General features: G+C 52.2%; 1 protein-coding gene across 1 annotated transcript in view; it reads left to right on the plus strand.

The window, feature by feature from the left end:
• Positions 1–17,500, plus strand: part of bcas3 (BCAS3 microtubule associated cell migration factor) — a 304,635-nt gene that overhangs the window by 42,578 nt on the left and 244,557 nt on the right. Inside the window, exons 12-13 of the mRNA XM_084443162.1 lie at positions 1,625–1,795; positions 7,630–7,723. Coding sequence (XP_084299288.1) covers positions 1,625–1,795; positions 7,630–7,723 — 265 coding nt within the window. The remainder of the gene's footprint in view (positions 1–1,624; positions 1,796–7,629; positions 7,724–17,500) is intronic.

Below are 17,500 nucleotides of genomic sequence, written 5' to 3' on the forward strand. Positions count from 1 at the left end.
ATCAATTATTCAGCGACGCGTTTGGCTCCTAATTGATCAACACTAATGTGTTTTCTAATCACTGCAGTTGGAGTTCTTAGCGCTAGGCCAAACAGGAGCCATTGATCTGTATAGAGGGGTCCGGGTGGCGGGGGGGTGGCAGACACACACACTTTGGAGCATGCACAGACAGACGCAAACACACACACACACACACACACTTGCACCCAGACTGAGTGACTGGCGATTGTCTATTGACCACCAGCGCAGCTCTTTTCCAGTCAACTATATTGACCGACGCTCCTCCACTGTCTCCCCGGTGCTGGGATCCGTTGTACAACAACAGGAACCTCACTGGGCCCCTTACTGGACAGACCTGACCCAGACCTCACTGGGCCCCTTACTGGACAGACCTGACCCAGACCTCACTGGGCCCCTTACTGGACAGACCTGACCCAGACCTCACTGGGCCCCTTACTGGACAGACCTGACCCAGACCTCACTGGGCCCCTTACTGGACAGACCTGACCCAGACCTCAGTGGGCCTCCTACTGGACAGACCTGACCCAGACCTCAGTGGGCCTCCTACTGGACAGACCTGACCCAGACCTCACTGGGCCTCCTACTGGACAGACCTGACCCAGACCTCACTGGGCCCCTTACTGGACAGACCTGACCCAGACCTCACTGGGCCCCTTACTGGACAGACCTGACCCAGACCTCACTGGGCCTCCTACTGGACAGACCTGACCCAGACCTCACTGGGCCCCTTACTGGACAGACCTGACCCAGACCTCACTGGGCCTCCTACTGGACAGACCTGACCCAGACCTCAGTGGGCCTCCTACTGGACAGACCTGACCCAGACCTTACTGGGCCCCTTACTGGACAGACCTGACCCAGACCTTACTGGGCCTCCTACTGGACAGACCTGACCCAGACCTCACTGGGCCCCTTACTGGACAGACCTGACCCAGACCTCACTGGGCCCCTTACTGGACAGACCTGACCCAGACCTCACTGGGCCCCTTACTGGACAGACCTGACCCAGACCTCACTGGGCCCCTTACTGGACAGACCTGACCCAGACCTCACTGGGCCTCCTACTGGACAGACCTGACCCAGACCTCAGTGGGCCTCCTACTGGACAGACCTGACCCAGACCTCACTGGGCCTCCTACTGGACAGACCTGACCCAGACCTTGGCCATATTCTGTTTTGTGAATGACACACAATCCTGTGTATTCTGCTGAAGTTGCTGTCCTGGAAAGCTGTGTGTGTTCCTCAGCATTACAGTGTGAAAACTCATACTGAAACTTCAGAATTCCTCTCTCGGTCCAGATACAAATCAAATGTTATTTCAAGTGCTTTTAGCAATTTAGTCTCAACTCTCAGTACAGTGGTGAATTAAACATATTAAGACAGATTCAAATTAAAAGACAAATAAGTTGATTTCTCTATCTCTCATCTGTCTCTCTTTTCCTCTCCCTCTCTCTTCCTCTCTCTTTCCCTCTCTCTCCTTCTCTCCCCCCTCTCTCTCCTCTCTCTCTCTCTCTCTCTCTCTCTCCTCTCCCCCCCTCTCTCCGTCTGTCTCCCCCCCACTCTCTTTCCCTCTCTCTCTCCCTCTCTTTCCCTCTCTCTCCAGACCCTGAAGACAGGTCTTACTATGGTGGGGAAGGTGGTGACCCAGCTGGCTGGCTCGCTGCCCGCCGCCACCCCGGACGAGGAGGCCACGCCCCACAGCGCCACCCGCCGCAGTCCGCACGCCCCTGGGGTCGTCACCGTCATCGACACGCACGCTGTCGGAGAAGGACAGGTGTGTGTGTGTGTGTGTGTGTGTGTGTGTGTGTGTATGTGTGTGTGTGTGTGTGTGTGAGTGCCACTGCCTACGGTGCGCTAACTGGTAGCTTGTTCAGTTATATTCAGTCGGAAGAATTAGGATCACAAACGCAAGCCACGAAGTACTGAACACCTCAACTCAGACTTTTCCACCAGACTAAAATCAGTCCGGCGACATCCCTTATGCAAAGAAAATATATTCCCCTATATATTAGCTGTCAATATATTATAGTATATAAAATATATGGAGGAAATATACAGAATAATATAAAATATATTTTTCATATATTGCAGTATATTGGAAAATATATATATATTGGAAATGTATTGTTTGATATATGACATTATATTTTCCAATATATCGCAATATATTGTGTTTCATAAGGGGTTTCAGTTGCAGTGAGAAGCAACCTTGCTTTGTAGACCAATGGAACCGGGTGGTCGTCACGTCTCTTAGCATCAGCTGTCCTGGCTCACTCTGAGAGTCTCTAAAGGCCTGCCACACACAAGGCCGTTTTACACACACACACACACACACACACACACACACACACACACACACACACACACACACACACACACACACACACACACACACACACACACACACACACACACACACACACACACACACACACACACACACACACACACACACACACACACACACACACACACACACACACACACACACACACACACACACACACACACACACCTTACCACAAAGGTTAAATCGGAGCACATTTCCCCATTCTTATTTCTCCCACCTCTGTTTCATCAGGTTTGACCCAAGTAAACACACACACGCGCACCGTTGGCGCACGTTTTTGCGGCAACATACGAAGAGACACACCGCGCCTGAGCAGCGACCTCGCAGCGACCTCACAGGACGCGAAGGCCTTGCTATACATGTTGACTTAAAAAAAATATATAATAATTGCTTTAGTGGTCTCTCTCTCTGCTCCCTCACGGGCTGCTCACACATACGCTTTGGAAGCTTCAGCGTTGGCGCTTGTGAGTGGGCGGGTCTGACGCTCGCAACAACAACCAATCACATTGTCCAAAATGACTTTTTTAAGCAGTATAGCCTGTCATGTAGCTAGCACCAGCCAGCAATCTCTCAAAACAAGTCAAGAGGGGGGTATTTTGATAAACTGATTACATTTTGAGAATCTACATAGTTACTTTCTCGCCTTAAAAACTGTTAACATTTTAATAAGTGACATAGTACCCGGCGTACAGACAACATTACAACAGTTGATTAATGGCGGCGGACGAGAGGCATGAACAACCTGTGACGTCAGCGGCTCATGAATGAAGCCCATTGGCTGACGGATGCGGTAACGCTTCAAAAGATGAACTTTTCTCAACTCTCAACGCAAGCTACACGAGCAACGCGACACAACTGAACCACAACGCAACCACAATTCCGTTCGGCAATGCATGATGCCGCTCCATTCAACGTGAATGAGAAGCGTCAAAGTTGAAGCCTGAAACGCATACGTGTGAGCGCAGAGTCAGTGTGAGAGGCGGGGAAGAGAGAGAGAGCGGACGGTGTCTGAGCTGGAGTTACTCAGGGAGGGAGACACGGAGTTACTCAGGGAGGGAGACAGAGAGTTACTCAGGGAGGGAGACAGAGAGGACCATGTCTGAGCTGGAGTTACTCAGGGAGGGAGACACGGAGTTACTCAGGGAGGGAGACAGAGAGTTACTCAGGGAGGGAGACAGAGAGGACCATGTCTGAGCTGGAGTTACTCAGGGAGGGAGACACGGAGTTACTCAGGGAGGGAGACAGAGAGTTACTCAGGGAGGGAGACAGAGAGGACCATGTCTGAGCTGGAGTTACTCAGGGAGGGAGACACGGAGTTACTCAGGGAGGGAGACACGGAGTTACTCAGGGAGGGAGACAGAGAGTTACTCAGGGAGGGAGACAGAGAGGACCATGTCTGAGCTGGAGTTACTCAGGGAGGGAGACAGAGAGTTACTCAGGGAGGGAGACAGAGAGGACCATGTCTGAGCTGGAGTTACTCAGGGAGGGAGACAGAGAGTTACTCAGGGAGGGAGACAGAGAGGACCATGTCTGAGCTGGAGTTACTCAGGGAGGGAGACAGAGAGGACGGTGTCTGAGCTGGAGTCACAGGTTCTAAACTCTGTCTCCCTTCGCTGGCTCCTACCACGGAAAAATTGGGCTGAGGTAAAATAAAAAAAGGTGGTATGGTGGGAATCCCGTCCGGTGTCTTCAGCTCTCCCTGCCATCATCATCATCATCATCATCATCACCACCGCTAGCTGGATAGAGAAGGGGGATATGAATGCCTTCTGTAGAAGTGCCATGATTCTTTAAACCAGGCCGGTTTAGTAGTGACCAGAGATCCTTCTAGCTGTCTCCTCCCCGCCTCTCTCTCTCTCTCCCTCTCCCTCTCCCTCTCCCTCTCCCTCTCCCTCTCTCTCTCTCTCTCTCTCTCTCTCTCTCAGTGGTCAGCACAGCCTCCCTCCTGAAGCACAGTGTTACTGGCCGCTTTACAGGAACCCTGACCGTCAGCAGAGGGCGGGAAGGAGGGGTAAGCGGAGGAGAGGAGGGAGGAGGAGGAAGAGAATGAGAGGAGGAGGAGGAGGAGGAGGAGAGCGGAGCAGGAGGAGGAGGATGAGAGGAGAGGGAGGAGGAGAGGGGAGCAGGAGGATGAGAGGAGGGGGAGGAGGAGAGCGGAGCAGGAGGATGAGAGGAGGGGGAGGAGGAGAGAGGAGCAGGAGGATGAGAGGAGGGGGAGGAGGAGAGGGGAGCAGGAGGAGGAGGATGAGAGGAGGGGGAGGAGGAGAGGGAGGAGGAGAGCGGAGCAGGAGGATGAGAGGAGGGGGAGGAGGAGAGAGGAGCAGGAGGAGAAGGGGGATTTCTGGGTGACTTCAATAAATAGTTTAGTGCTGCGTCTCTGGATGGGCTGTCACGATGCCGCCGGTCCCTCCACCCGGTCGCCGGAGCGGCTCTGCCCTGACCAGCTCCTTGTTTGTCAACCCCTCGTTTGGGCGTAGCAGACCCTGCTGTGACCTTTTCTTGGCACACACACACACACACACACACACACACACAAACACACACCCCTTACTCCTGTATAATAGGCTTACCCTCCAGAGGTAGCCCCCCAGTCCGACACTAATTCTTATTTCAAAGGGCTCCAGCAGGATTCCCTCACAGAACAACAGTGTCCGCCTGCGCTGTAATAAACAGGGTCTGGTTTCTGTCACCCAGCCATTCCTGCCTTGTTCTCTCCCCCTGGTCCCTCTGAGAGAAAGGCCTCGGTTTGGGGAGGCTGTTTTCTGTTTGGACTGGCTCCTATTAAAACTGCTCAAACCCCTAGTCCTTAATGTAACACTGGGGCCTGATTTATCACTGCATGTTCCCTCACTCTCTCTCTCTCTCTCTCTCTCTCTCTCTCTCTCTCTCTCTCAGTCTCCCTCTTTCTCTCCCTCTCTCTTTCTCTCCCTTTTTCTCTCACTCGCTCTCTCACTCTCTCTCACCCTTTCTCTCTCCCCCCCTCTCTCTCCCTTCCTCTCTGCCTCGTTCCTTCTCTGTGCCTCTCTTTCTCTCTCTCTCTCTCTCTCTCTCTCTCTCTCTCTCTCTCTCTCTCTCTCTCTCTGTCTCTCTCTCTCTCTCTCTCTATCACACACACACACTCTCTTTTCCTCCCTCTCTCTCTCTTCCTTGTTCCTTCTCTGGGCCTCTCTCTCTCTCTCTCTCTGTCTCTCTCTGGCCTCATGTCTGGACTTATCTGTAATCTCTGTTCATGACCTAAGGAGTTTACACCATATACACACACAGCCACTAGACTGCAGACAGAACCGCCCCCCCACGGTCTTCTGAAGGCTGGCGATGCAGGACCTGACCGGGGAGTCTGGCAGACCCTACAGTAGTTTCACAACGCCAGTCTTGTCGTGAGCCTTTTGCGTAGGATTTAAACACGGAATGTCTAAATCAGACCGCTTCATTTTCATTCCAAAATTGCCTCAGACCAGAGTTTTCGGCCGTTGAATGTGAATCTGAACCTGCATCTGACACTGCAGGAGCGCAAGCCTGCGCTTCAGATAATTTAGGGGATTGATAATTATTGTCTGTCCACAAGGGGGCAGCACTCATTATTCACCGCAGTGTGGCTTCCCAGTGCTCCAACACAGGCATCGGTACGAACTGGTGTTGGTGGACTGTAGCTTACTTGTGGCACAAGCTCTGTAGACGGTCTTGTAGGGGTAGTTCTGTAGACGGTCTTGTAGGGGTAGTGCTGTAGACGGTCTTGTAGGGGTAGTTCTGTAGACGGTCTTGTAGGGGTAGTGCTGTAGACGGTCTTGTAGGGGTAGTGCTGTAGATGGTCTTGTAGGGGTAGCGTTGTAGAAGGTCTTGTAGGGGTAGCGTTGTAGAAGGTCTTGTAGGGGTAGCTCTGTAGATGGTCTTGTAGGGGTAGTGCTGTAGATGGTCTTGTAGGGGTAGTGTTGTAGAAGGTCTTGTAGGGGTAGTGCTGTAGAAGGTCTTGTAGGGGTAGTGCTGTAGATGGTCTTGTAGGGGTAGTGCTGTAGAAGGTCTTGTAGGGGTAGTGCTGTAGATGGTCTTGTAGGAGTAGTGCTGTAGAAGGTCTTGTAGGGGTAGCTCTGTAGAAGGTCTTGTAGGGGTAGTGTTGTAGAAGGTCTTGTAGGGGTAGTGTTGTAGATGGTCTTGTAGGAGTAGCTCTGTAGATGGTCTTGTAGGGGTAGTGCTGTAGAAGGTCTTGTAGGGGTAGCGTTGTAGACGGTTTTGTAGGGGTAGCTCTGTAGACGGTCTTGTAGGGGTAGTGCTGTAGAAGGTCTTGTAGGGGTAGTGCTATAGAAGGTCTTGTAGGGGTAGTGCTGTAGACGGTCTTGTAGGGGTAGTGTTGTAGAAGGTCTTGTAGGGGTAGTGTTGTAGACGGTCTTGTAGGGGTAGCTCTGTAGAAGGTCTTGTAGGGGTAGCTCTGTAGATGGTCTTGTAGGGGTAGTGCTGTAGACGGTCTTGTAGGGGTAGTGTTGTAGAAGGTCTTGTAGGGGTAGTGTTGTAGAAGGTCTTGTAGGGGTAGCGTTGTAGAAGGTCTTGTAGGGGTAGTGCTGTAGAAGGTCTTGTAGGGGTAGCTCTGTAGACGGTCTTGTAGGGGTAGTGCTGTAGAAGGTCTTGTAGGGGTAGTGCTATAGAAGGTCTTGTAGGGGTAGCTCTGTAGAAGGTCTTGTAGGGGTAGTGTTGTAGAAGGTCTTGTAGGGGTAGTGTTGTAGAAGGTCTTGTAGGGGTAGCGTTGTAGAAGGTCTTGTAGGGGTAGTGTTGTAGACGGTCTTGTAGGGGTAGCTCTGTAGATGGTCTTGTAGGGGTAGCTCTGTAGACGGTCTTGTAGGGGTAGTGCTGTAGAAGGTCTTGTAGGGGTAGCTCTGTAGATGGTCTTGTAGGGGTAGTGCTGTAGAAGGTCTTGTAGGGGTAGCTCTGTAGATGGTCTTGTAGGGGTAGCTCTGTAGACGGTCTTGTAGGGGTAGTGCTGTAGAAGGTCTTGTAGGGGTAGTGCTGTAGAAGGTCTTGTAGGGGTAGTGCTGTAGACGGTCTTGTAGGGTTAGCTCTGTAGAAGGTCTTGTAGGGGTAGTGTGGTAGACGGTCTTGTAGGGGTAGTGTTGTAGACGGTCTTGTAGGGGTAGCGCTGTTGAAATATGTCAAGACGAAATGAGAGGCTTGGAGAACTTGGAAAGTCCCATATTGTGCATGTTATTGCTGTGGTGAATGACCGAGTGTGTGTGTGTTTGTGTGTGTGTGTGTGTGTGTGTGTGTTGCAGGTCCTGGTGAGTGAGGATTCGGATGGAGAGGGAGTGGTGGCCCACTTCCCAGCCCATGACAAACCCATATCCTGCATGCAGTTCAACCCCAGTGGTGAGTACAGAGAGGACAGTATGTACCGCATAGCGCTAGGACGGGCTACACACACACACACTCACACATTCGCACACAAACACTCGCACACACACACGCACACACTCACACACACACACACACGCGCGCACACACACACACAGTGCAGACACAGCGCAAACACACGCACACATCGCGCACATACACACACACACACGTGTACAGATACTCACACACACACACACACACACACACACACACACACACACACACACACACACACATGTACAGATACTCACACATACACACACACACGCACACTGTGCAGACACAGCACAAACATACAGCACACACAGGCACGTGCACCCAGTGCGCAAATACACACCGCACAGACAGACTCACTCACACACTTTACACACACACACACATACACACACACACACACAGCGCACTCAGAGACAGTGAAAACACGCACACAACACAGTGTTTATTCTGAATGCAAAGAACCCTAATCTGGGCGCTGTGTTGGGGAGGTTGAGGGAGGTTGAGGGTAGTTGAGGGAGGTTGAGGGTGGTTGAGGGAGGTTGAGGGAGGTTGAGGGTAGTTGAGGGAGGTTGAGGGTAGTTGAGGGAGGTTGAGGGAGGTTGAGGGAGGTTGAGGGTAGTTGAGGGTAGTTGAGGGAGGTTGAGTGTGGCCGATCCAGGCGCAGTGACAGACGGCAGTGTTTTTTTTCCGGGCGGCGTGTCTCTTTGATGTGGCTGTGCTATCCCCCTGGTAACCCTTGGTATCCCTGGTAACCCTCACAGAGGCACCCAGGGTGGGGCTGAGTGGGCCTGTGATGTGGAGAGGTGTGTGTGTGTGTGTAGTATATAAGAGGGAAGGTTGGCGCTCCCCCAGTGTGGGATCAAGTGCTGCCGTCACCGCAGGGTCCGGTCGGCCGATCGGCCTCTATTGTGTGGAGGCTGCAGGTGAGCGCAGCCCCAGGGGAGGCCAACACCACATACAGTAACCATAGCACTAACAAACGCACACACACATACACACACTCTCTTACACCCTTTGTGTTTCTGAGGTCACTTTACTCACTCACTCACTCATTCACGCACGCACAAACACGCGCACACACACACACACACACACACACACACACACAAACACACACACACAAACACACACACACACACACACACACCGGCCTTGATGTCTGGCTGCCACCCCTAAGAGCAGCCTTGGGCGTGTGAGGTCTTGGGTTACGCTTGTCTCCTCACACATAAGAGGGGTTACTGGAGTCTGAAGTGTCTGCTTCTGGGGTCAGGAACTATAATTCATCTGACACGCTGTCGTCTGTGTCACAACACGGTCCCTGACGGTTAAAACACTATGTAAACCCTTTCCTTTCTTCTCTCTCTCTCTCTCTCTCTCTCTCTCTCTCTCTCTCTCTCTCTATCTCTCTCTCTGTCTCTCTCTCTCTCTCTTTTCTTTCTAATGTGTGTGTTAGTATGTGTGTGTATGTGCACATGTGTGTGTGTTGGTGTGTGTGCGTGTGTGTGTGTGTGTGTGGGTTTGTGTGTGTGTGAGAGTCTGCTGCAAGTACATGTAATAAAGGAACTGCTGAGAGATGGTCTGACCGTGACCTCCAGCCACTGGAATCCTTCATGTGCTTCAGGCTGCACTGTGCTGCTCTCTCTCTCTCTCTCTCTCTCTCTCTCTCTCTCTCTCTCTCTCTCACACACACACACACACACACACACACACTGATACCATAGACTCCCTTGGCATATGAGTCTCACACCCAGCTCTCTCTCACACACACACACACACACACACTGATACCCTCAGGCTGGACGCAGGCCTATCAGGGACACATGAGTTTGAACTGAGGAGTTCAGTGACTCCAACTCTGCTTTCAGCTCTGCTCCTGTAGTCTCTAATCTGTCCTCTTCCCTGCATTAAGCAGAGAAACAACCAACTTTTCAGAAGTTGACAAGCTAACAGCCAGATGGGAGACCACGGTTCAGTCTGCCTTCTTCAAACCTCGGGACGCCTCCAGGTGGCGCACACGGGTCACCCTGGTCACCCAGAGTTCACTCCTCCAGACCTCTGGCCCGTGATCTGCGCAGAGCGGGGCTGGACGCACGGCCGGGGCGATAAAGACGCGGTGCCGCCGCTCCGGTCATCCGCACCGCGACGACCAACCGTGACCGCCTTTCATCTTTATGAGGCGGCTTCAGGAAAGAACGCGCTCACCCTGGTCCCATTCGAAATATCTCAGATCTTAACTGAGAGGAAGGTCACACACAGAGAGAGAGAGCAGAACTTTTTCAGAGCGACCCCCCCCCCCCCACAAGACGTTTGAGGGGGGATGTTTGTTGAAAGGGACATATAGTTATATCTGTCCCAGAAGACTCCACGATCTCTTCTCCGCGGAAAACTACACTCCCCATCTCTAGGCGGCCCTTAAATCATGGAGCTAAGAGCCCCCCCGCGGCCCGTTAACAAGGCCCCCCCCCCCCCCCACAGCTGTGTGTTTTGAGATCACCACGGGGGGGGGGGGGGGGCACACTGTCGACATCAAACACCAGCCCCGCCCCCTCTCCCCCCTCACACCTGTCAGGCCTAACTCCCAAATAATGACATGTGTGCGTAACCACCTCATTTACGCCAGGGCGAATCTGAAGAACCCATTAGAAGTGTTGTGAGTTACGACATGGCCGTGCTCCCGGGGCGGCAGCACCCCAGAAGACGCAAACAAGCGGCGGTTCTAACGAGGTCAGGATGCCCGGCCGGTTCCTCGCTGCCTGGCCGGTTCCTCGCTTCCACGCTGTAATTCAGCGAGTCTGTCGTCATTAAATATTTTTAAAAAGCCGCACGATCCCAAAAAATACCTCGAGCCTCTCGGAGCCTCCGACGCATCCGCCTGCGTTCTGCTCTGCACAGGAATGGGGAGAGAGCTCTCGGGCTCTGAGATCAGCCCGGAACCGCTCTTCGCCTGGGCCTGGGTGAACTGTTCCAAACGTGTGTGTGTGTGTGAGGGAGCACACTCAACCCTACTACGAGCCGCCCTTCGCCCAGGCCTGGGTGAACCGTTCCAAACGTGTGTGTGTGTGCGTGCATGTGTGCGTGTGCTTGTGCGTGTGTGTGTGTGTGAGAGGGAGCGCTAGCTAGCGCGCCACTCCAGGCCTGGCTGGGTCTCTCTCCACGGTGAGCGAGCGGAGCCGACCGCTGCAGCCCGAGGAATCAAAGAGCCCAGCGTGAATCTCGCCAGCGTCCTGAGGAGCCCGGCGCTGCTCGCTACAGACCAGTTACCCTTTGACCCTTTACATAACAAACCTCAACAGCCTGTATATGTTGGAGGGGCAACAAAGAGAGAGAGAGAGGGGGGGGGGGTGGGGGGGTGAAGCGGAGGACGCCAGTTTCGGTGCGTCTGGCGCTCTGTCACAGCGGTGGCTCAGGGTTCTATTCCTAGTGGTATAATTACAGGATGGTGCTGAAGGCGAGTTGTGAAGCGTCGTCTTTAACAGCACGTGTGTGTGTGTGTGTGTGTGTGCGTGCGTGCGTGCGTGCGTGCGTGCGTGTTTCACCTCTGTCCCAAGCTTCTTACCTTGATTATTAGCGTTAGTGTTGAAGGTCACCCAGGTTCTGATGGTAGGGTTGGTGACTGGGTGTGTGTATATCTATGTGTGTGTGTGTGTGTGTAAGAGGGCCTCCGTTTCTCCTTGTGTGTGTGTGTGGGAGGGGGGGGGGGTGAGGTTGATTCAGAGAATGGTTTCAGACTGTGCTATGTGGACATGGAAATTAGACACACTGTCTCCCCTCCCATTCTCTCTCTCTCCCTCTCTCTCTCTCTCTCTCTCTCTCTCTCAGTAATTCGTTTCTATCACGCCACTGATAAGAATCAAGGAATCCGCTGCGCCCCCGGTAGATTACAGCAGCGCTGCTCGGTCAGTTACAAGAGCCTCAGAGCTCTTATGGCTCACAATACAGGATTTTAAAAATCCTAACCGATTTCAAAATCGGTTTGTATCACGCACATGAGGAGAATATTAACAGATGTTCTTCTTGTGTATCTCAAACAAGCACACACAGCAAGATTTGAAAATGACGGCTCATCACACACTACAGGATAGTATCGTGCCCGAGGGAGCAACGAACTACTGGTCTCACCGCTTGTAAAGTAGTGAGGTAATAATCTAAATATCAAACATGTTTGATATTATCGGGGCCGCCCCTATGGGTCTGTGAGCCGATCGGGAGGTTTAAGATTGGATCTGTAAACCCCTCATATTACAAGATCATCTGGGCCGGACATCGCTACAGATCAACGTTCCAGATCAGATTTCTCCTTTGATTGTCGCGAGGGCTGAATCGGGGATAAATCGGTCCAAAAGTCCTGTAGTATGAGCCCGGCATTAGAGGAAGCGACCATTTCTCTGTCTCTCACTATCTCCATCCTTTCTTTTTCTTTCTTTCTTTCTTTCTTTCTTTCTTTCTTTCTTTCTTTCTTTCTTTCTTTCTTTCTTTCTTTCTTTCTTTCTTTCTTTCTTTCTTTCTTTCTTTCTTTCTTTCTTTCTTTCTTTCTTTCTTTGTCCATTCACTGCTCCACTCTCACACGGTCAGAGATGAAGGCCCACACCTCCTGTGTTAGTTAAAGCAGGACCTCAGCGAGGGGATGTTAGCTTGGCGCGCCTTCAGAGCGAGCGGCGCTGGTAAACGCCGCTGCCATCGGCCGCAAACCCAACCCGTGTTTAGCAACACGCCGCTGTAATTAATAGCCTGTTGAACGTGCCGTAGCCATGGAAAGTGGCGAACAGCTGTGCCACTATGAAGATCGCTGTGGTGTCATAAAGCTGCCCCCCTCCCACACACACACACACATGCTGAACCCAAGAGGAGACACCCTGTGCTAACCAGCCTCCATACACCACCCTCCTCCGCTCACTGGGCCTGGATGTGTGAGGGTGCTGGGGCTCTGTGTGAGGGTGTTGGGGCTCTGTGTGAGGGTGTTGGGGCTCTGTGTGAGGGTGTTGGGGCTCTGTGTGAGGGTGTTGGGGCTCTGTGTGAGGGTGCTGGGGCTCTGTGTGAGGGTGCTGGGGCTCTGTGTGAGGGTGTTGGGGCTCTGTGTGAGGGTGCTGGGGCTCTGTGTGAGGGTGTTGGGGCTCTGTGTGAGGGTGTTGGGGCTCTGTGTGAGGGTGCTGGGGCTCTGTGTGAGGGTGCTGGGGCTCTGTGTGAGGGTGCTGGGGCTCTGTGTGAGGGTGTTGGGGCTCTGTGTGAGGGTGTTGGGGCTCTGTGTGAGGGTGTTGGGGCTCTGTGTGAGGGTGCTGGGGCTCTGTGTGAGGGTGTTGGGGCTCTGTGTGAGGGTGTTGGGGCTCTGTGTGAGGGTGTTGGGGCTCTGTGTGAGGGTGCTGGGGCTCTGTGTGAGGGTGTTGGGGCTCTGTGTGAGGGTGTTGGGGCTCTGTGTGTGTTCAGTTAGCCTGCGTCCGGTGTCCCAGTCAGACATAAGTCGTCGATGTAGTCCCTGTCTCTGTATGCTCTAGATAGAGGGTGTGTGTGTGTTGTTGTGTAAGTGTGTGTGTGCGCGCGTGTGTGTGTGTGTGTGTGTGTGTTTGTGCTTATAAGTGCAGTGTGACAGAGTGCTTTCAATCCCTTTCTATCTCTCTATGTTTTTATTCTGCCCAGCTGCAGGGCTGTCCACCGTGTCACAGTCAGTCAGGATTAGAGGGGGGGGGGGGCAGTAGCTGCTAGCCTTTTCCTGCCCCCCCTCCCTCAGCCAGGGGTGATTCTGGGCATTAGTGAAGCGCCACCAACCCTACGGGAGCTCCATTTCATAACGGCATTAGTTCCCCCCAGTGAGTTCTGTCATAATCTGTGTAATACTCATACTTTTTTTTTTTAGGCTTTAAATCCTAAATATACATTTCTTGGCCTTGGGTCCCCGGTGCAATAGTCTTCTCGCACAGTGTCCTTTTCCCAGTAATCACCTACTTCCATCTCCCTTTGGACAGTCAAAGGTACGACTGCAGAACGAGAAACAAGAAGTACGTCTGTGTTCTGAGAGAAAACATATTTCTTCAAAACCTGTAGCAGCAAAACGACTGGTGACTTGACACCACAACACTGTAGTAGGGGACAAGAGAGATCAGACGTATGACATCTGTCCATAGGGAGTTCTACAGTATGAACGTCTCTTTGTAGGGAGTACTAGAGTATTAACGTGTGTCTGTAGGGAGTACTAGAGTATTAACGCCTGTCCGTAGGGAGTACTAGAGTATTAACGCCTGTCCGTAGGGAGTACTAGAGTATTAACGCCTGTCCGTAGGGAGTACTAAAGTATTAACGCCTGTCTGTAGAGAGTACTAGAGTATTAACGCCTGTCCGTAGGGAGTACTAGAGTATTAACGCCTGTCCGTAGGGAGTACTAGAGTATTAACGCCTGTCTGTAGGGAGTACTAGAGTATTAACACCTGTCTGTAGGGAGTACTAGAGTATTAACGTCTGTCTGTAGGGAGTACTAGAGTATTAACGTCCTACCGCTACATGGCCGTGAGTGTGTACCTCCCCGACGGCGCCAGGTTAGCTGGCCGGCAGGCCGAGCTCCCCTTGCGAGCGGCGTCTATGGGGGCCATGCTCTCCTACTGTTGGTCCAAGAGGCTGTAAAAGCCGGGGCTATTTTTATGGTGTTTCCATGCCTAGCTGGTTAAAACACACAGCAGCTCACGGTGCACAGCGGCGTCTTGGGAAGCCAGGGGCCTCCGACCCGGGCCCTGTAAAACCACGAGGAGATCTGAGGGAGGGAGAGAAGGAGGGAGGGAGAGAGAGAGAGGTGGGGGGGGGGGGGGGTGGAGAGGGAGAAAGAGGTTACCGTGTTCAAGGTCTCAACGGAAATATCGGCCCAAAACCACTGCCCTACCCTTCTGTCTTATTCCCCCAGACACAGCCCTCCACCGGGCAAACGCACACACACACGCGCACACACACACACACACACACACACACACACACACACACACACACACACACACACACACACCTCAGCCTTGTTGAGTCATCTACAACCCATTCAACAACAGACCATGTGTGAATTTTTATGGTTGTGTGTGTGGGCGTGTGCGTGCGTGTGTGCGTGTGTGGCTGGCTAAGAGGTGATGTGTGCTCCTGAGGATTGGACTCATGGATTGTTTGTAGACATGTGCGCAGGTTGTAATAGTAGGGTATGACAGCCCACACACACACACACACACACACACACTCTCATATACTTACACCCCCCCGCTCCCCACACTAACACACAAACAACAAACGCAATTACATGCTCACTACATAAGAATTTGTACTGTACATAAACACACACACACACACACTGACCCCTGCACGGATGTTTAACCCCCTCTGTCTCTCTCTCGTCCCCTCTGAACCGAGCAGCGAGAGCACGGGGCGCTGTGCTGTCATATCCACGGTGGGGAGCGTTTCAAGGGATTCATTACCTAACAGAACACTCTCAGAAATAACAGAGCGCGTTCGTACAGAAGGAGATTACAGGGGTTTCGCAGAGAAAGGATTAAAGCTTTCCATCAGCAGTGGTTGCTACTTGCCCCTAGAGTCCGACTCTGTATCTGGAGATTGTGGTTCGCCCTAGAGTCCGACTGTATCTGGAGATTGTGGTTCGCGACCCGTTTATTTTTTGGAGGGGGGGAGAGGAGGGGTGCTGGTGTTGGTGGGGGCACCCTAAGCTGCTGTGATTTGTGAAATGGGTTTTGTTGGGGGGGAAAAAATTAGATAGAACTAGGGACACACCCGAACACACACGCACTGAAAGATTATATTATGTACTCAACGCAACATGAGGCGATGTGAGGGATATAAGGATGTAGTCTGGTTGCTGACTAGCAAAGGGAGGTGCTACTGTAGAATGAGAATGAGAGGATTGGTCGTTTTTGCGTACTCCTGCTAACAAACGAACAAACTGACGAACACGCCACTAAAAACATGACCTCTCACCCTGCGCTGTCGCTGGGGGGAGGTAACAATGTCAGCGATGCCTGTGATTGGTTAACCCCTTCCGCCCGTCCAGACTGAAATGCAATCCCAGAGTTGTCAAGCTAAAACGGGGTCACTAGGGTGTCGGTTTTAGGGGCTGGAAGGAAAAGGTTTGAATAGTGTGGATGCTAGGGGTGGAGAAAAAAAATGACTAATGTAAGAATTGCAATTCTATTCTTTTTAAAGATATTTTTTAGCTTTTCAGCTTTAATGGTATAGGACAGTGTAGAGAGACAGGAAACGTGGGAGAGAGAGAGGGGAGGACGTGTCGAATCGAACCCGGGTCCGCCACGTGAAGGACTAGCCTTCATATGGTGCGTGCCTTACCCGGTGAGCTACTGGGGCGGGCGCCCCCAAGAATTGCAATTCTATTCTTGATGATTCTTGGATCGATTCACAAATTCCGTAAAATAGATTTTTAAATCCATAAAAACATTTTTTTATCCTGTTTTCACAATAACTTTGTGCTGGGATGTATTTCAGTGTTTCCCCTGCCATTACGGGACCCTCTGTATGGGTTACTGTGTTTAATGGTTACTGTATTTAATGGGTTACTGCAGTCAAATGGTGGAAAATTCTCTCATCAAATCGGAAATCAAATAAAATCGGCAATAATCTATTTGAAATCAATTTGTGACACCAAGAATCAAAATTAAATCGAATCATGAAATCACTAACAATTCCCACCCCTAGTGGACGCTAGGCGCAAGCGTCCAGTTTACTCCTGAAAATCAGCCCAGCGGGTCTCGCCCGACCCTCCAGTCCCGCCCTCCCAGCTTCACAGAGTTGACCTCCTCCCATGGCTCCGCCCACCCGTGTCCGTGGCTCCGCCCACCCTCGTTTGTGGGGCGGCGAGACTTGACAGGTGGGCAGGTCTCGCCTTGATAACAGATCTTAATATTCAACTAATGAACACCTCTCAGTGAGGTCGGTTTTCCACACATACACACACACAAACACACACACACACACCCATGCACAGACACACGCACCTATGCAAACACACCCATGCACAGACACACACACCCATGCAAACACACACACACACACATGCACGCGCACACACACACACCCACCCATGCAAACACACACACACATGCACGCATACACACACACACGCACACACATGCCTACACACAAACACATACACACACAGACACATTTTCCCCTGGTCTATTAATATATGAGTGCTCAGCTCACTGGTGGTCTGGCTGTGAAGCAGATAGAAAAACACACTCCCCATGTTTCACTCCACTGTAGATCAAATGAACCATAAGCACCTTTTTCCTCCCTCCTCTCTCTCTCTCTCTCTCTCTCTCTCTCCTTCTCCCTCCATCGCTCCTCAGATGAATTGTGGATGTGGTTTATGGAGTTAAGAGTGGCTGAGAGGCTTGTCCAAGCCCGAGCGGTGGTGAAGAAGTGCTGTTCTGCCACACTGAACAGCACTTCCTTCCCTCTCTCTCCTCTCTCTCTCTCTCCTTCCCTCTCTCTCCCTCTCTCTCTCTCTGTGCCCGATCACCATCATAGCCCTCTCACGCCCGGACCTTGGGCCCAACACAAACAGAGCTGGCGTTAGGGAGTCGGTGTGGTGAGTGTCAGGGCCGGGGGGGGGGGGGGGGGGGGGGATCTGCCCATGATGGAATCTGCACCGGTCATCCCAGCGGTCGGCCAAACACTCGCTCTTGGCTTTCCGTCCGCACGTTCGTCCGCTCTTTCTCTTCCCTCGCCCCCTTCCTCCCTCCCTTCCTCTCTTTCTCCTCTCCT

Source organism: Borostomias antarcticus, assembly GCF_949987555.1.
Source record: "Borostomias antarcticus genome assembly, chromosome: 1".
Classification (NCBI taxonomy): domain Eukaryota; kingdom Metazoa; phylum Chordata; class Actinopteri; order Stomiiformes; family Stomiidae; genus Borostomias; species Borostomias antarcticus.